Genomic DNA, 20,690 nt, shown 5'->3' on the forward strand with positions numbered 1-20,690 from the left:
TTTATGGTCCTACCCTAGACAATGGTCTATGGTGTTACCAATAACATTTGAATTAGCTCTACTAGCAAGATTCCACTATTCCGCACTCGTTTTTGTTTGCTGATACTAGAACAGAAAAACTCAATTAGTTAACCATCAAGAAGCTGTCAGTCATCAAAACAAAACTGTTTCCAAAGTACATTATCGCAAACAGACACTAAAATTTAACATTCATGGTTTAATACAACAAAGACATTTTTAATCAGGTGAAATTAACAATCCACATTACATTTCCATTGGAAATGTCTTAAACGCACATAAGTCTTATGTTACCATCTGACAGCTGTTTTCTTGTGTGTTCCTAGACTACATACTACGCATCTTCTGTAACCATGCAAGCACAAATCAAACTTTTGATGGTTGGATAGGTGAAAAGTCCACTCATTTCCGAGAATCATTGCGACAGCCAATTGGGCAATGTTAAAACATGCACTATATTTCAGGTGGTGATGGCAGACATTTCAGAAACCATGAACCTTCAGCTGTTCCTCCTTGACGATGCCAATCTGAAACAGAAGAAAGGGTTACACATTTTCGACTAAACTTCAGCAGTCACTGTCAAACTAATGAATTTTTTAAAGTTTGCTGATTCAAAAACTTAACGCTAATTAAATTAGCTTGTACAGCATGGTGCTAGTGAAGACACTTTCACAGTGATCAGTGAAATTGCATGCAATGCACTCCCGAAAGAAAAAACAAGCATTTACAATGCAATGGTTTCGCCTTTTGAAAAGTTTGAGCTATTGACATTGTAAGTGACAATTTTTATTTATGTGTTGGTTTTGAAAATAAATAAATGGCATTGTCATTTACAATGCCAATAGCTTAATCTCTCGCAAATGCGAGACCTATAGCATTTGCAATGCAGTCCTCGCTATGAAGAGGCCGTGTGTGTTTGGCACATCTCACAACGGAGGCACGTGTCATGCATAGAGTGGGATAAGTATCTTATGCTGAAGACACAGTTACACTGTGCAGGGAGAGAACGGTCATCTTGCAGTGCGAACATACATCTATCAGAGTGCTGACTGTAAAAGAAAGATGCTTATACGGAGGATATATATTTATATATACACACACACACACCTCACAGTAAACTCACACACACCTCATAGTGAGTACACGCACATGCCCCAATGAAGGCGGGTGTACAGTGAGAGCACGTGCGTCTGACAAAGTATCTCTCAGATTTCTGCCGATCTGAATCCCCCACTGTTCCTCAGGCTTACTGTATATTTTAGACCGCAGGAGCCGGCCACCGGTTTTAATTGTTGCAGGGAGGACATAAAACGCATTCCTGCAGTGTTAAGTCGCCTCTGTCCCCACAGCTACAAGGGTCCGTACATTTCTGTTACCAGGGCTTTATCTGCGCGAACAGACTTTGACATCACTATGGTGTGTGCCGCTCCTGCCAGGTGCAACAAATCAAACAATTCGCTCTGATTGCCACTTGGCATCTCATAGTAGCCAAAATGTATTTTATCTGCAGCTTCCACTGGTGATCCCGGACCTGTAGTACCGTTTGTACCTCTCTGCGTTCCCCTCCGTTCACGTTCCCGAGACCGCAGCATCGCTTCGAAGCTTCCGCCTGGGAGTTTCAAGCGCTGTAAAGAATGTACTTAAAAATAATAAACTTCAGAATCTTGTGAAAAGAATAAAATCCAGAATCTTGTGAGACCACGGCTGAAAACAGCGCGATCAACTGGCAAGTGTTCAATTCCCTACTTCCCTGAAAAAGATTTCACATGGACGTCAAATGTGTTCATTACCCATCGTGGACACCGACATCCCGCTGATGTCTGCGATGAATAAGTGAATCAATGGGTGGGGAGGTGAATGCATTCATTGAATGAAATGCAGGCGGCATAGTCGTAATTCCGTACACAACTCGCTGGAGAAAAGCAAAAATACCAGTCTTTCACCTTGAAATATTTAACGTTACTGCTGGAAGCTGGTCGTTTTACACATAGGCAAGGAGGGGGGACGGGAAAGCCACGGACAGCGGGAGGGGGGACGGAAAAAGGCACGGACAGCGGGAGGGGGGCAGGAAAGGCACGGACAGCAGGAGGGAGGGCAGGAAAGGTACGGACAGCGGGGGGGGGGACAGGAAAGGCACGGACAGCCGGAGGGAGGGCGGAAACGGCAAGAAAAAGCACTCACCTGGACTTCTTCCGGCGGCGGTCGGCCTGCAATGACCAAAACAAACCTTCCCCCCCCCAAAAAAAAATAGGAACCGCCCACCACCGCAATGACGTAGTCAAAGGGGCAGGATGAGTAAAAATGGCCGAACGCCCCCGAATCTGCTCCGCAATTGACGGACAGATCTCTGTTCCAATGGCTAGCCTCCATTTATGGAGCTAGCCAATGGAACAGAGGGGCGGGACATGAGTACACATCTCTAGACATAAGCTTTTGCCTTGCGCAGAAAGTCTGCTGCGCAGCCTTTCGGCGAGGCGAAACCTAAAAAGTGGAGATTACCTTGAGATTTAAGTCTTACACCAGAACAGGAGGTATGGACCCAAAAATTCAGAGTTTGCAACGTAAGGGAAAGCCCCTATAATACACTGGGCATAGCAACAATTTAATGGGGTTTCTGTAAGTTGCCAAGTCAGGAAGAGGGTCACTCTGGAAGAGAACTTCTGTAGATCTGGTTTGTGCTTCAACCCTGAGACGGATTGCATGAGCCTTCATCAGGACATTGGTCAATTTAAAGCTGAACAATTGATGTTCTGTCAGAAGATGATGAATTAGTTCTCGCAGAGTGGACCTGGGAAACTTCAATGTAATGGTACTTTAAACGGGCAGGTGAGAGGATGCAGCACAAGCTAGATTCCTGTGGGGAATGCCCAGAGACCACTGTGAAAAGGATTATGGAACGGTATGATGGTCAGGAGTCAAACAAAGGAAGCTCAGCAGCTAATATGGTCATCCCTTAATCTATAGCCTTAAATACGAGATTCAGCTGTTTATCGTGCTTCATATTGTATGAAGGTCAGTTTGTTCATAAAATAACTTCACTGTTAGCTCTGTAATATTCCATATACGAATAATTCCATTTGAATAGTTACAGATTTTCATTTGCTTGCATTCTCCAACCACAGCGACTTCACCAGAACCAACTTAAAGTTAAACATACATAGCATACAATGTGTCAATTCAACAGTGACCACACAACTGCAAAGTATGTATTGCCATAAAAGCAATCTCTGCCTCACATAAGAGATGTATGCCTTGAAATGGCAGGTATGGCGAACAGGATTAAGCACAGAGCTTAACTAGAAGAATTCCATTCATAAGAAGGTTGGGGAGGGAGAGAATGTCAAATAGAAGCAGTCGTGCAAGCCATTAGACCCTAGCAAAGATACCTCAGTACACTCCGAGTACAACTCAAGTTCCAAGGAGTACATCAGTCACCCATTCTCAAATATGCATCCCGTTTTCTCTGCCAGGTCAACGGAAATCTCATCTGCCTGAGCAGAGAAGTTATTTAAGATGAATCACATTAACTACCTTACTTCAGTGGTTGTGTTTTGCTTCGTTTACAAACACTTCTCTGGGTCAGAAAATCTCCCCTTATCTTTTTTCTTTTCTTAACAGTATGGAAAGAAAAGATCAGGGTAAATTTTAAAGTGCTCATATACTAACCGCAGTCCCATGGGCGATTGGTAGGTTTCTTTGCACAAGGTGGCATGCTGTTGTGCTGCAAACCCTGCCTGTGTTTGATGATGATGCAGAGGTCAGTGGAGCAGCATCAAGGCCTGTGTAGCTGGATTCAGCGCACTCCTAGAGCAGGAGCCACATTGAGGCCTTGAAATGGAGCTTCAGTTAAGATTGTGGCTTTACAACTACCCTACCGGTTTTTCTCACCCCTAGGAATAGGACGGTAGAGATGTAGGTGAACCCGTTCATGCAGTCATGTTGGCTTTATGGCGGCAAGGAATCTGGATATCCTGAATTCCCTACATTTCCAAAGGCACAGCGGATTGATTCATCAAAAGAGCCAGTAGTTCTGCTCTAGAGGGATTTGAAAGTTTCCCATTTCCTCCCAACTTTGCCTTGCACCTGGCTTTGTCCTTCACAGCAGACCGTCTCAATCTTAACGATGGACCGATTTATTCTCTTGTGAACACGGATTTTATACATTTTAGATGAGCACCCACATCTCGTTGCCTTATTTCCATCAGACTATGCACTGCGGAAATAGGGAGTTGGTGGAGTTTAGATATATTTATTTAGTATCTTGTAACAACTTTGACTCCTAGAATTTCACACAGTGGTAATTCGGCTGATTGCTAATAGCAAATAAAATAATTAAACGACCGTACAAGAACGCAGTAAATAGTGCTTTACATAACATGCATTTAGACCAACTAGAATACTACATTTTACGCTCACCTCCAAGAGGAACTGACAGATATTCTTCCTCTGATCACCTTGCAGCTGAATAACTTCACCGTATTCTGGATGCTCGATCACTGTACCATTACAAGCAAATTTCTGCAAGAGACATTTATAAGAATATGGATTAAAAAGGTTACCTTACCACAACTGATAGTGTTTTCATGACCAATAAATACTACAAAGTTCTTATAATTATCTTGTCAACACAGATGGAGGAGGCAGGGCGCACCCAGGCAACACTACGTGCGTGACCTGCTTGGAATTGTTGGCACCCTGATCCAATAGAGTGTACACATACAGAAAGAGAATAATACCACTTCTACGAAACCATTGGCAGATCTGGGCATATCCTGCTTTATTAGTATAAACACTTTCATTTAAAGTCACAGTAGACCATTTGTACAAGAAAAAAAAATAGCGATTAAGACAGAACAGTTTGCAGAACGAAGGGACCACCTAATGGTAAATACCAGTCAAGAGGTGCATTGCATCACTGCATCGTGATGCACTGTACATACAGACAGAGTAAAGTAAGAATATTGTGCTGAAGTGGCAAAGCAATTACAGCAGTGTCCAACTAGACTAGGTTGGAATGATGTTTTAGATTCCCATGAGTGGCAGCTGCCCTACTACACCAACACCATGCTCGTCTTTTATGCTCCAATATGCTTTGCTACTTTCCAGATTGTGTTGTCACCTGTGTTTAATGCCATCTATCTGGTTTGCTATCTAAAACAAATCTGCTACTGTGTGGGCATGAGCTGTAACCTAGTGGTGAAAGAATTCTCAAGGCTATCAAGCCGCATGTCGGTAGAACTAGGACTGCACATGTGCTGCCATTGGACAGTAAATATGTCCAGTGCACGCCAGCAGCTAAGGTAGTGCAGCCATTAAAAGCTCCAACACCAAGAGAAGAGAGTGAACAAAGAAATGTGTAATGACCTGTGTAATGAACGCATGGTAGCGTTAAGCTGATTTGTGCTAGTATAGTAAACTGCGGCATGTTAAAGCTTGGAGACGGAGGAAACCCCAACAGGGACAACAATTCTACAAAAGCAATCTGTCACCACAAACCACTTCCTATGGGGAAAACATGCTAGGTTATTAAAAAGTACTGATTTGTATTGCACTGGCAATTATTCAGCACTATGTTGAGGTAGAAATCACGCAGCAGTGATTAGATCATAATGTGGGTCAAATATAAAATACCCTATATTAAATATACCCACCTATGGGCACTGAGAATAACACTACAAACACATAGTAGGTACACGTTTAATGTGCAAACGATTAAAAACAGACTATGGACAACAGGAGCAGTGCAATTGTGAATCTCTTTCCTTCAACTGAGTTGTTTCGATTTCCTGTTTTTTTTTTTAAAAAAGACTGAAAAAGTAGGCTTATAATTGAACTACCAGACTAGTCAGGGCTGTTCTGAGACAGCCGTGCTTTTCGTTTGATCATGGTTTTGCCACACAAGCCATCAATGTTGCATAATTTGCATATTAAACTTAAAATAATGTAGATCAAAAGTTGCTAAACACATGGTAACGTGCAGTGGAGTAGAAGACCCTTTACAAAAGTCTACTGATCACCTTACAACTGCCTATTCATGTACTTCAGTTTTAAACTGCTACTAATTAGGTGACAGCTTTCACACTTATCTTGTGTACAAAAAAGACAAGTCAAAAAATGGGCTGTTCCATGCCTAATTATTTGCATTTTCTTGCCACATAACTTAGTCAACACATTTTGGTACTCCCCTGCCGCACAAATTCCAGTGGCCCTGAATAGCAATTTAGTTTTGATGACAGAAAAAAGGACTAATAAAGGTTTTCACACTGCCGAACCCAATAAACAGTAAGAATAGTCAAAGCCAGGGATCGAGTTGAGGGTGGACACACTCTACCCACTGTTTTCAGAGGTTAGACGCCATCTAACCTGCTGCAAAACTAGGCACTTTCAGCCGAGTGCTCCATTCCTTTTCTCCTTTTCCCAGGATTCACAAAAATATGCAGAAATAGTCCCGGTGTCATTTTCTGACACGGGACACCTTCACGTTGTATGCGTTTGTTCCAAGCAGCAACGGGGAGGCAGGGAAGGGGCCTATCAGATTCCAGCTACGCCCATAACAAAAGCAGGAGTTAAGGGGCCATCGTGCCTCTTTGTTGTGAGCATCCTGGCTGGGAGCTATTGGCGCAGATATCACAGGTACTTTAGCGATAAATGCTTTTGACTTTATACGGCACCTGTATATAGGAGATATGCATACACTGCAAGATGTGTTGGTCGTCCTGGGATTCACACAATTTAAATATCACTATCTTGTTTTATTTCTTTAATAGTGCTTTAGCACTACTCATCCCGATTGTATTGTATGGCACATTTATAGAGCGCAATTGTCACCCCACGGGTATCCTGGCGCTGTGATCCTCAATGGCCTGAGCACGATATTATAGTGGCAGCTGTAATTACAATGTCCTTGGGAAAAAGAGGAGTTTTAAGTCCCTTTTTAAAAGAGGATAAGTCACCCATGCTTCTAAGAGACAATGGCAGCACGTTCCACAGCCTCGATGCCGTATAGCTGAAAGAACGACCACCCATTCGCATCCTCAGGATCTTAGGAACAACCACCAGGTAGGCTGAGGCAGAACGAAGGGAGCTAGTAGGGGTGTACCAGGAGAACAGCTCCTGCAGGGAGATCGGCCCCTGGCCGTGGAGGGCCCGAAAGACCAAGCAAAGGGCTTTAAAGTCGACACGTTGGGAGACTGGCAGCCAATGAAGATCCGTAATTGCTGCAGAGGAAGAATCAAAGCGCCGACGAGGGAGTGCCAGCTTGGCGGCAGAATTCTGCACCCGCTGCAGTTTGCCCAACAAGGTTATGGGTGCCCCCAGAAGTAGTGCGTTGCAGTAGTCAAGTCTGCTTAAGATTATACTACGCACTACTTCTGGTCTGGCATGGGCCGGGAGCAGGGGAAGAATCTTCCGCAAGGTGCGGAGCAACAACATACAGGTGGACACCGTTTTATTCACAAAGCCATCCAGTTGGAGATTGGGTTCAAGCATCACCCCTAGATTCCGAACAGAGTCTGCCGCCGCTACCGTACCCTGAAAAGAGGGGGGCCAGAAATCCTGTGGTAAAGGCCGGGAGATAAGGTCCATCGAACAGTGCAACACCTCGGTGTTAGAGCTGTTGAACTGTAAGGAGTTGTTGCTCAACCATTCCGCCGTGGTGGTCATACAATGGTGGAAGGTCTCCTGTGACACCGCTTTCTTACCTTCAAAGGAGAAGATAAGCTGGGTGTCGTCGGCATAGTTGGTGACCGCAATGCCGAAAGATTTAATTAACTTGACTAAGGGGCGGAGGTAAAGATTGAATAGGATGGGACTGATGGCCGATCCCTGAGGCACGCCCTGTTCTACCCTTTTGATGTTAGATTTAAAGGGTGGCAAGGCGACCACCTGGTGTCTGTCACCAAGGCAGGAGATCAGCCAGTCCAGGGCCAAGCTGACACCCCAGCCTCCTTCAGCCTCCTGACCAAGATGGCATGGCTGACCGTATCGAACGCTGCAGACATGTCGAGCAGCACTAAAAAGGCTGCTCGACCTTGGTCGGCACGCGAACCAAGGTCGTCCAAAACAGTCACCAATGCAGACTCTGTCCCATGGGCTGGTCTGAAGCCAAACTGCACCACATCCAGGCAAGCATTGGTCTCTAGAAAGTTGGACAGATGTTTTGTGGCCAGTTTCTCCAAGATTTTAATCAGGAAGGGGAGCAATGAGATGGGCCTATAATTTGCTGGACACATAGGGTCCAGCGTTTCCTTCTTCAGGAGCGGGGAAACCACCGCAAGCTTCCAACTATCCGGGACCCGGGCGGAGGCCAGGGACTGGCAACAAATCGCATGGAGAGGAGGAAAGAGCTCATCACCGAACAATTTCCAAAATTTGTGCGGGAGTGGATCAAGGGGAGAGCCTGAGGATACTCCGTCCGCTAAAGCGCAGAAATCCACCAAAGAAGGAAGGGGGAAACTATCAAGCCGGGCTTTCCCGGCCTCCACCTCCATAGAAAAAGGCGGTGCAACAAGAGATGGCAGCTGGAGATTAGAATCTGACGGAGTACTCAGCTTGGTCAAGGGAGTGTGGATAGACTCGGGTCTGACCTTCGTAGGACACACTAAAAGAACAGCGGCCTATTGCTTTGGTCTGTTGAGAGGCTTAAGACCTGTTCTTAAGTACTTTGATGCCCCAACTAGACAGTTAGTAATCCAGGCCACTGTCATCTCTCGCCTGGATTACGCGAGTTCTCTTCTCGTCGGGGCCAATCAGGCTGAGCTTACCTGATTACAACGGGTACAAAATGCCGCAGCCAGGGCGATTGTCGGCCTCCCTAAATTCTGCTCGGTGGCGAATGTTCTTCGCTCCCTACATTGGCTCCCAATAAGGAAGCGTATTCTTTTCAAGGTACTCTGCCTGGCTTTTAAGATCTTGAGAGGCATTGGCCCTGAAATCTTGTCTGGCTCTCTTTCCCTCTATGTTCCTACTCGTACTCTTCGCTCCCAAGGCCAGGCCCTGGTTGTAGTCCCCAGATACAGGCTTTGCCGCATGGGCGGCCGCTCCTTTGGTGTAAAGGCGGCCTCAGCCTGGAACTCTCTGGTGGAATTGCGCCTGTTAGAGGATCTTATGGCTTTTAGGAAAGCCTTGAAAACATTCCTGTTTTAGTTTTTCACCCCCAGTCTCTGTTATGTGCTTTAGAGTGGTCCCCCCTGGTCCTCTCTTTTTAGCTGTGTTATGTTTTTTATGCACTCTCTTGTCAAATGCGCCAGGACGCTCCTTAGCTGGAGTAGCTGTGCGCACAATAAAAACCTATAACATAACAAGATGGTAGCGATCTTGTCCTCGAAGGCCTTTGCCAACGAGTCACACAGCGATTGAGAAGCTGGGATAGCAGTTGCGGCGCAGGCCGGGCGTGACAAATCTTTAACGATTTTAAACAAGGCCTGAGATTTTTTTGAGGCAGATAGTAATGTCTCCTCTAAGAACCTAGCTTTGGTGCATTTGATCTGCGCTTTATAGGCCGCCAGTTCTTGTTTGTAGAGAAGTTTATCAGAGTCAAGGTATTGCTTCCTCCAGACACGTTCAGCTCGCTTGCACTGAAGTTTGAGCTGAAGAAGATCCCTTGAGAACCAAGGCATGGCGAGTTTAGTTCTGTCCCGCGTTTTCCACAGCGGAGCCAGAGTGTCCAAGGAGACAATAATTTGCTGGCTAAGGAAATTATAACGGTCGTCCACACTGCCTCCCAACGTAAGGGCTTCAGAGAGAAAGTTTGGCAGGCTTGCCTGCTTCAGGAGCCTGGACCATTGTCTGACAAACTTGGTGGCTCCCAAACTACCGCTCTTAGTGTAGCCTGCTGGGAGCGATATGGAAAATTGGACGAGAGCATTGCGGTAGAATATTCCCTACGATTACCTGGCTTGTGTCTGCAAAGATCAAATCCAGGGCGTGGCCCTTTAGGTGGATCTGAGAAAGAACTAGCTGCTCCAGATGGATGTTACAGCACGCTTGAGCCAGATAATTGAAAGCTGAGTTTGTCGGTCCGTCCGGCCACAGATTGAAATCACCTAACACCATAAATCAAGTCCGTAAGCTCGGTAACGATAGACAGAGCACTGGCCGGGGGTCTATAGCACAACAATCCAGTGTATAAAACCCCACCTTGTCCCTTCAAGGAGACTCCCAGCAGCTCACATCCCGGGATTTCCTTAATTTCCAACTGGGAAAAGTCCAGTGACTCCCTGTATATCAGTCCTACTCCTCCTCCTCTAGCCCCAACGAGAGGATTGTGTCTAATTTTGATTAGTCAGGGTGTCAGATCGTTTTACATTTTATTTATTTATTTTATGTTTTATATGACACTAGCTTCATTAGTAGGTATCAGAACGCTTTACATACTGTAAAAAAAAAACAGACGGAAATTGCATTACATAGTAGGCAGGAGGTAACGAAGCAAACCAGGGACAAAAAAATACAGCTTGAGAAATAAGGTGGTTAACAGAGTCCGGTCACCAACTATCCTTGAATGTCAAGAGGAGTATATCCTTGAATGTCAAGAGGAGTAAATTCGGATATTGAAGTCTAGGTTTAGTGGACGTTGGTCAGGAAAGTATTTGTTAAGGAGATGTTGTTTCAGGTCCCTTTTGAAACAGGAGAAGGAGAAGTTGCACCTGAGGACTCTAGGGAGAGTGTTCCACATCCTGGGAGCGTTGCCAGAAATCAAATACAGATTATACACCGACAATAAATCGTGAATACACCAAGATAAAGGATGTGTTCCATAAGAGAGAGGGTTACAAGGTGTAAAAGCCATATGCCCTTTATTACTCATTGTGCTATATTAGAAAAATTACAATGTATCAAATGCAAGTAACAAAAGGATGTCTGTCTTAAAAGCAGTAACTTCACTATTTACATAAAATAGAAATAGGTCCTCTGCATGTTATATATGTGCTTTGCAGGAGACATATTAACCCTCTAGGCTACCATGATTCAAAACTGGGACTAGGCAAAACAGATCTCTCCAGTAAATATGTTGACATTGCAAACAATTAAGCAGAACAGATTTACTTCCACATTCCTCTTTGTAGACAATTTCTTTGAGGCAGGGTTTAAAAAAAAAAAAAAATACACAAGTAGAAGGAAGTTTGGTTGACAGCACAACCCAAACAAGTTGCTAAAGTGACTCCAGTGAGTCGACAGTTCAATAAACAATAATAGCACAAATCCAATAGTATGCGTAGCCAAAATATTTTAATTCTTAAGTCTTCATCAATGTTGACCAGGAAAGACAGAAACAAGAACAGCCGACACGTGTTTCGTCTTGAGAAGACTTTTTCCAAGGCTAATATCAACACTTTGCGTCGAGACTTGTTGTGTAATGACGCTTGTAGGGTAGTGTTTAAAACGATTTGTATATTTGCCCAGGTACTGGATCAAATAAGGGGAGTATATCCCACCGTCAAATATCAGCAGTGTGGGTCAGAAACGTCCAAAAAGTACAAGGCCTTTCCAGACGTGACAATCGTAAACAAACAGCAGTTTGCCGCGCGGTGTCTGCAGCCTGGGCAATGCTATTGAACTCTATCCTTTCTAAAAAAGACCGGACCTCCATGATTACAAATAGGCAATGTGATAATTCAACAAGTAGTATGGATAGTTTATAGGGGAACGTCAAAAGATGTCCTCACTTAGTAATGATGTACTTCTAACGCTCCCAGGCACAGGTAGCCTGTCCGGGAAAGTAAACTCGATCTTGTCAGATCCCACCAAGTAGAAGCCCCGCTTTTGCGGAGAAGCATCAATATTTTGGCACAACACCAAATGCAAAATCCAATTTGTTAAATATTGTAATGCGCTCAAATGTACTCATGATAGACTTGCTAAACATATGTGAGGTTTTAACCCCTTCGATGCTGCGGACGGCACATGTGACGGTGGGCCTGTACGGAGGACGGCCGGGGGCTGTCCGAACCCCACCCACTGATTAGAATGTCAGCACTGCAGCAGAATTCATGCCACAGTCAAGGTGTTAAGATCTGATGTCACTTCCTGTGAGGTCATGGGTTGTGATGCCACTTCCTGTAATGTCACCCATTCTGCCCAACCCTGGCGAGCCCCCCGCTTTTTTATTTTAGGACTTGTGCCCTGGCCAAAGCCAATAGGTCTCCAAGATGAGCCATTGCCTTTGGATGTCTTGTAAATGGTCAACTTAAGTTGGCAGGGTATGCCCAGACGTGGGTCCCTAGCCTGGCTGATGAGGGGTGTTACCCCGAAACCGGTACCAGGATGCTCGATTCTGGTCCAGGGATGACATGGCAGTTCAGGCTGGACCGTTCCCATGAGGCACAGGGTCAAGACTGATTTGCATATAGCTGTGTCTAAACTGGGGTGGCAAAGTGAGCTGAAGAACGATGATGGATTCAACACAGATCTGTGACTGGGGCGAGTGTCCCGTCCCTCATCTCCTGGTGTTTGCAATGGAGCCAAGTTACCAACCAACCTAGGCATCAATAACCTAATGGACTCCCCCCTCACTTTGACCTTCAAGGATGGTGGTTTCACTGTTTCAACCACCTGCGTCTTTCTCCCCTCACTGTATACATAAGTATTATGTATTTGCATATATCTTTATGCACCCACATGTCCTGCAATGTTATGCAATTGTTCTTTTGTTTATGTAAAGCGCTCTGAAACCCACGGGTCTAGCTAGCGATATATAAAACTTAATACATAAATAAAGTGCCACTGTTCTCAAAGACAACTGTGAAGCATCTTGTTTTGAGTCCTATATTGCTAGTTGGATAGGTTGAGGGCATTTAGTATTGCTATTTAGTCCTCGAACATGTGATTCATTTTCAATTACATGACAACAGGTATTCATTCCAGAAAGACTGGTTCGAGATGAAAGATCTTTCTCTTGTCGTGCCATTACCACCGATCATTCCCAAGTAATACACTCGACATTAAGTATCATACAGGATACCATACTCAATTGTGACCAGCTGTTCAAACGGGGGTTTACTGTTAGTACAGCTCAGACAACATGCGAATTATAAAGAGGGATAATAGAGTCAAACGTCTTGAAGTAAGCTATGCGCTAGCTTTAATGTGACTGAAGGTACGGTGGTGTAGGGAAAGACCGGCGTGTTGAGACCAGGTTAACAGTGTGCAATGTAATTTGTACTTTAGCCCTCCTTTACCTTTTTGAAAGCTTTTACAAGTTTCTTTTTGTCGTAATCATCTGCGATCCCTTGCACGGTGGTCAGCGTCTTGCGGCCGTTCCGCTGCTGGATCCTTATGTGAATGTAATCCTCTGTCCCTGCCGGGAGTAAGTCGTCACCCTTAGTTGCATCGGCAAAGGGGTCTATAAAAGAAGACACATAAACACATCTCATGTGGAAAAAATATTGACCTGTTCACAGAGGAATACCACCAGATTTTTTAAAATATCCATGGAACGCCGCCTGAAGGTAAAAAGATTCTGTCCCAGCTCTTTCCCGGGTCTGATAAACACGGGTATCGGGTTTCTAAGCTGGGGATTGCATCAGATTCGTAGCAGCCGCCCTAAAGACGAGAAAAGGGCCGCTGAAAAAAACAAACCGATCACTGCAGGCCATAAACAAACAAGACACTTTTTACAATATTCAAACCATTTCTAAAACATGCAACTGTTGTTAAATTAAAGCATACTCGCTTAGTATGCAGCAATAAGGGTCTTTTTTTGGGGTGGGGTGTAAAACAAAAAGAAGAGTAATGCCGCCTCGCTTCTGCAGAAACATCAAGCCAAATAAGAAAATTAGCTGGGCGGCAGTAGCATATAGAAAACATTACAGCAGAGCCGTTTTGAGTAAAAAGCCTGACCTTACCGAAAGAGCTGAGGTTCTGGATAGTGGACATGCGATAGTATTAACAGAACGCGGCAGCGATGAAATAGAGCGGAGCGGGGTCTCCGAAGCTCGTGTTCTCCCTGAATGGGTCCGAGAGGCTGCGGGTTGGCGATTAGAGTGAGGTCGAAAAAAAGGCAAAAACAAAGACAACAACGAAGCAGGGAAGAGACAGCTGAGAGGATTCAAGAACGGACTCGCTCCTACCACAAAATGGCCGCCAGCCCGGAGACCGACGCCCTTTCGCTGCCTGCGGTCACGTGAGACCAGCCCCTCCCTCTCCTCTCCTGTGTCCCAAGTCCTACTGGGAAATGAAGTACGTCTGTTAAACGATACATTGTCGCATCCTCTAATGAGACATACATTAACCATAGTGCAATGTGCGATCACTGTCCACTCCCTCTCTATGATAGAGGAAATGTAGAATAGAGTGTTCGATATCTTTCCATATGAGCGTCACTTGTAAGCTTCTCTGCTTTCGTTTTGCATAAACTATTGGTTGAAGCCGCTAATAAATGTGTTGGCAGGATCACTTTTACGCAGAGATTATGAACATTGTATTAAGTTATATTTTATTAAATTCTTACACGAGCAGTTCTAGAAACATTTTTCAGAATAGTGTATTATACTATAAATTCAACTGGGCTGTTCGTGTTTTTTTCAAATGGAGGAATCTGTTGGGTGTTCTGTTTTCTCCAAGCTGTTTGTTCAAGCCATTAACTTACCTCTCAATTGTTGACTCTAAAATGAGGGTGATAATATTTCAACAAGGATCTCTGGGGACCTGGGATAATAACTATAACAAAACACACTGGTGCCTAGTAACAACACTTTAGATGCAAATAATAAAATGGCGAATACAATGTATTCAAACAATTATGGGAAAAACAATTTTATGACACATAGCAGCGCCGTGCAAATTGGTGCAAAATAAACATCCTCGCAGCCCTGCCAAGTTCCAAGTATCAGGGGTCAGACTATCACAGTTAAGTGCTAGTGCAAGCATCAGCGCAATAAAGTGCATTAGTCGTTCTTTTATAGCGCCCCAGAACCACTCCACAAGGCAGGCTCAATGAGGCTGCAGTGTGGTACATTTAAGCAGGCAGTGCTAGCTGCTACTTGTAGAGCATCCTGTGTTAAACACCTGTGTCTCTATTATTTTATAGCTTACAGATCCCATTATTGATCTACTGTATTGTGTAAGGCTCAATCAGGTGCTGCGCCTGGCAGTCAACCTGAGCCTGGCACCTCTCATGTCTCATACCACAGGGGTCTCAGCGCGTGGTCATGAGTGCTAGTAATATAAACAATTAAATTAGCTAGATTCTGGCAGCCCCCTCACTTAGATCAGGAAGCCACCTTGCTGTTGTCATTTTAAGGGCAAAAGCCACTCCACTGTGACCACTCTAAAGTGTCTGTATTGCCTATTATAATAATTTTTTAATATTTTATTTATTGCAGTTTCATACATACGACAGTGCAAAAAACAACAGGTTCCAGCATGATAAGGACAATGCAGAGAGAACATACATAGCAGCAGCAATTGTTCATCCTGTGGTTACGTCATTAGATGCAAAATTATGAAGACATCCATAGCATTTTACTCCAGCCCTACATCAGCAAATCCCAAATTCAATAATTGAGAGTGATTAAACATCAGGTATCATTACATCCACAGTAAGGGGCTCTATCCATTTCCCACACAGAAGCAAGGTATACAATACATTATGTAGGTTGCGAGAATGGGCCTTTAGCAGTGGTGGCTGGTGACATTTGAAACTGGTGAGGCGTAAACTTTCTGTTGGAGTGCAAAGTAACATCCTAAGCTTCGCCCCCGAGAACATTTAGTAATAAGAGTGCGTAAATGGTGCATTTTCAAGTAAATTTGAGAAGCAGGAAGCAATTGTGAAAGTGCAGTTATTACATTAATAAAAGGATGTCATATTTCCCTCTGCCTTTCCACTTAGTCTGTAAAGAATTATCCCGAAGGTGAGTTTGAGTCCTTTCCCTTTTTACTTTTATCAGTTTCCTATTACAAAGCCAATGTCCTCCTGTTGAGGTAACGGGTTTTTAGTAACCCGTTTGGTGCCAGGGGATAACACCCGAAGACCTCTGGCTTCTCCCTGTTCTGGACCACAGAAACACGGAGTCTTCTAGTCGAGTCAGAGATCAGGTTTTATTGATAGCTACCAAGTAACAGGTGTCCTAGAAGCACGACAAACACGGGTCATGTGTTCTCAGGAGACTGTTCGTTTTTACAGAACCAGCCTTCTCCTTATATACAAAAATAATAGCTGTAAGCAAGAATTCTTGAGTTTATGATATGGCTATACACATATTTCTGCAATAATACAAAAGAGCGAAGTCATGTAGGCAAGCCCGTATTTTAGATGTCCAATTTGTGATAGATTACTCAGCCAAGCCCGGAACTCCCATCAGATATCGGTGAAACCCCAATAAAGGAAGGCACCTCCTAGTCATAAAACTGGCCATAAACAGGGAGCGTGGACAGGTGTGTATGTGTGTAGAAAACATGATCTGTGCGCGGTGAATGGTTTATGGTATGTTGTACATTGATGCTATCTGGTTTGGCCACTGGGCGAGGAGCTGCCTAAACAGGTTTGGCTGGAGGCAAGGGAGTCAGTTGGGACAGGTCAGGGGGAAGTCAGGGAAGGTGGACGTGTCCTTTTAGATCAAGCTCGACCTTTAATTGGCTTATCATGAGGGCAAGACACAAGATGGATACCGTTTACAAAATGGAGTCTGGGGTTTGGGACGGAAACTACGATTCAGGGGTGTTAGCATGCCTCGATCATGACGCAAATACATAGGAATGATGTCCTAATCATTATCGGTTCGTCGACACCAAATTCGTCATGGTACGTTGATGTTTCGGGACACGGATATCGGGCCTCGATACCGGGACAACAGTAGAGTCCAGAATTTCAGAACCACAGACCCTCCTTTTGCCCTCATATAAGGCAATAAGTCATGTTAATCCGAGTCTAAATCTGTATGAAGGAATTTGTGGAGATGCTGCTGTAGCATCATTCTGTTGCTCAGTTCGTCCCTTGACACAGGCTTCCGTACACATGAAGTAGCACAGAGGCCACATAGTGCCGGAGCGCACTGTACACATAGGCAGAACATAAACAGAAGTGCTAAGATCATCTCAATGAAGATCAGTGTTTTCCATCCCCAGGTAGCGATCAGTTCCCAGAACCACCCTAGTAAGGACCAGTCCCCTTTTTCTACGTGAAGGGAACCAGATATCTCGTGTAACTTAGAGATGGCCTGGTACACTGTCGGTGCGTTATCAGGGATGAAAATGCAACAACTGGATTGGATCACTCTACACACACCACCACGATCGGCGAGTATGATATCTAGGGCAACTCGGTTCTGAAGGGTCATAAGTCGATCCGACTGAAGTTCGGTCGTCAAGTTGCCAAGAGCTCCGGCCGTTGTACTCACGGCGGATTCAACTATCCTTGATAACTGGCGAATATTCCTGCTGTTCACCATAGGCCCCCAAAATGGCAGAAAACCCTTTGCGAAGTCAGCGAATTCCTGACCCGCTGTGTCGTCTTTACTCACGACACCTCTAGCTGTCCTTGTCCGATGGTAATCTGCTCTGGCCGTGTAGGTGGGAGGCAGCAGAAATGCGATAAAGCATGTACCTGAGAAGTCAGGGGGCAACCAGGTGTGGGCTTGGTCATGGCAGACGAAATACGTGCCTTTGGCTGCTAATAGTATAGGGGAAGTTCGAGAAGCGAACACATATGTTTCCGTGCATATACTCTTTCCTAATTGTGCTTTGGGATCCCTGCCGATACCTTGTAAACATAAGTGACCTCGGTTGGGTACTATCCAAACTGGGCGGGATTTCTTTGCTGTCTGGCTCTTACTCAGGTAAACCCCATATTTAGTTACGTTTCAACGAGTGTACGGAGTGAGTTCATCTTTGGGAATCGTAAGATAGGTGTCGAACTCTCTACTCATATTTGTTATCCCTGCTATTAGTGCCTTGTTACTGGAGTCACTTTCAGTAGAACGTGTCGGGTATGGTTCTAGGGCGAATAGGAACATGGTCTGGAAAGCCCACAGAGAACCATAATAGCTGAATGGCAGGATGAAGTATGGGATACCCTTATCAGTCGTGTGTGGCATGAGTCCACATATCCAACAGTTCGATGTGTTCATGATGGACTGGTGTTGGTGTAGGAGTTGAATGAATGAGTTATTTACAAATTCGAGTCTTCTGGCAGATTCGTGTTCAGGTAGAGGGTGAAAGTAGTGTGGAGAGATAGTAGGAGGAGGCTGTGGCCGGGTGTCATTTGAAAAGGTAACTTGGAATACGAACAGAGTATAGCCAGTCAAAAACATTGTTATGCTACACAACATTAAAATACATGTTATCAAAAACTTTCTTTTGGACAGTACAGTGCATAGTTGTCTTTCAACGTTTGTGAGTGTGGTAGGTCTCTTTACCTTAGGAAACTCCATCCTCTAGTTGCTGCCCGCGGTGGTAGGTTGGTTCTGCCAGGGGGTGCGCTCTGTTCAGTCCGGGGTAACTCCCTTGGACCAACCAGAACCGTTGACCTAAACGTCCCCAGTTGCACTCCCCAGCCTTCAACCGCGACCCTAGCAGCAGAACCGGATGGCGGTTCGAAAATCAAAAATGAGCAAGTTTCCTGAGAGTGAGAGAGCTGAAAAATCAAAAATAGTTCTTGGGGGAAGGGAAAATCACATTCGTTCGTTTTTATTTAGTCTCTTCGTTTAGACCTTAAATTGTACCGTCGTTTTCCTGGCACGGTGTGGTCTTCAAACAATGTCTCAGGTTCGGTAGTGTCCAACTGCATAGACTGTGGCACAAATCCTTGTAAAATACGATCACTCTCCTTTTCGGTACCAGTTTCTTTTAGACGTGCATCGCTGAAAGGGATGAAACGAGGTATGGATTCTGTCTCGGAGTCGGCAATTCCTTCGTTGACCCACCGGTCGTATGGAAGGGGCAGAGGGACCCGTTTACAATGGGTCCCGTGCACCCAGTTCTTTTTACCTTCCACCCGAACCGCTGATCTCGTGGAAAGAAGTACCAGGTAAGGTCCGGTCCACCTCGGCTGTCCGTTGTTTGTGCGCTGAAAATTCCGCACCAAGACCCACGAGCCGGGTGCGATGGAGTGACCTGGATCGTCAGAGGCTGGCGGAGAGGAACCTGTTGGTGTAAAACACGCAATTTAGTTGTCAATTCGCACAAATAGTCAAGCAGTACGGGGTACTCTATTTCGCTAAGTTTGTTTGGCCTTGGCACGCCCCAGACGTTGGCTGGGCGGCCAAACACTATCTCATGGGGGCTAAGTCCTAATCTGGAATGGACTGTCATTCTGGTTGACAAGAGTGCTAGGGGCAAGGCGTCAGGCCATTTAAGACCTGTGCAGGCTTGGATTTTGGCTAATTTGAGCTTCAAAGTGCCATTGTAGCACTCTACTAATCCAGCTGATTGGGGGTGATTCGCAGAGTGGAATTTTTGTTGGATGCCTAAACACTCACACACTCTCTTCATCACGCGTCCTACAAATTCACTTCCATTATCACTCCAGACGATTCTAGGCATGCCAAATCTCGGGAAGAACTCTTTGACAAGGGCTTTGGCAGTTGACAAGGCTGTATTGTCCTTAAGGGGGTACGCTTCCACCCACCTGGAGAAAGCGCAAACAACAACGAGCACATACTTCAGATTGTTGCATCTCTCCATGTGAATGAAATCGAGCTGCAAAACCTCAAACGGATACGTTGGAGGCGCAAAATGACCAGCTGGAGTTGGGGTTCCCCTACCGGGATTGTACTTCAAACACACCATACAGTTTCTGACCACATTCTCTGCATATCTCGGGATATTACTATTTTGCCATACTGGGGCCAATACTTTACAGATTCCTCTCGAACTGATGTGTGCAAATCCGTGAGCCATTGTGACTACTGCGAGTACATATGCGTTAGGTAATAGCCATCGCTGGTGTTCTGACAATTCGACCCAACAACCATTCGCATCTAACCTACCCTTACTTTCTCTCCATTCATTCACCTCTTTCTCAGTTGCCTCGGCTTGTATAGATTTCACGCTTTCAATGGTGTCCTCACACATTCCCACATCAGTAATCCATCTAGCTGGACCTACAACATACATCCGACTCATTGTGTTCCTTGCAGTCTCTTTTGCAACCTCGTCTGCAAATGCATTCCCGCGGCCAACATCATCCTGAATCTTTTTGTGTGCACTGCATTTTACAATGGCAACTTGTAGTGGCAAGGTCAGTGACTGGAGGAGCTCATTAACTAGCTGACCATGTTGTATCTTTGCACCATGTGACGTAAGAAATCCGCGTTCACGCCACAATCTCCCAAAACTGTGAGCCACACCAAAGGCGTATTGGCTGTCAGTGTACACATTCACTCGCTTTCCTTTCGCTAGCACACATGCTCTGGTAAGCGCAATTAGCTCTGCAGCTTGTGCAGAATTATGGGAAATGCGCACAGTCTCTATAATGGTGTGTAATGTCGTTACGGCATATGCTACAGTCGTATCACCATTCGGCAACTTGAAGCATGAACCATCAACCCATAAAGTATCGTTGCATTCAGGAAGGGGAGTGTCCTGTAAGTCTACTCTCCCTTTTGTCTCTTCTTCTGTCCTAAAACAGCAGTCATGTTTATCAATCTTGTCTGTTCCTGTCGGAATGGGTAATAACGTTGCGGGGTTCAGTGTATCACACCTCTTTATCTGGATGTGACTTGCTAGCAGTGTAA

General features: G+C 45.0%; 1 protein-coding gene across 1 annotated transcript; it reads right to left on the reverse strand.

Moving 5' to 3' along the window:
- Window positions 1-202: 202 nt before the first annotated feature.
- Window positions 203-14,127, reverse strand: EIF1B (eukaryotic translation initiation factor 1B). Its single transcript, XM_078663537.1, has 4 exons — window positions 13,863-14,127; window positions 13,197-13,360; window positions 4,435-4,536; window positions 203-545 (listed from the first exon to the last, which is right to left on the reverse strand). Exons 1-4 carry the CDS (start codon window positions 13,891-13,893, stop codon window positions 501-503), a joined length of 342 nt encoding a protein of 113 aa, XP_078519663.1. The 5' UTR covers window positions 13,894-14,127; the 3' UTR covers window positions 203-500.
- Between the last annotated feature and the right edge of the window lie 6,563 nt (window positions 14,128-20,690).

The sequence above is a fragment of the Lissotriton helveticus genome, chromosome 10, assembly GCF_964261635.1.
Source record: "Lissotriton helveticus chromosome 10, aLisHel1.1, whole genome shotgun sequence".
NCBI lineage: Eukaryota > Metazoa > Chordata > Amphibia > Caudata > Salamandridae > Lissotriton > Lissotriton helveticus.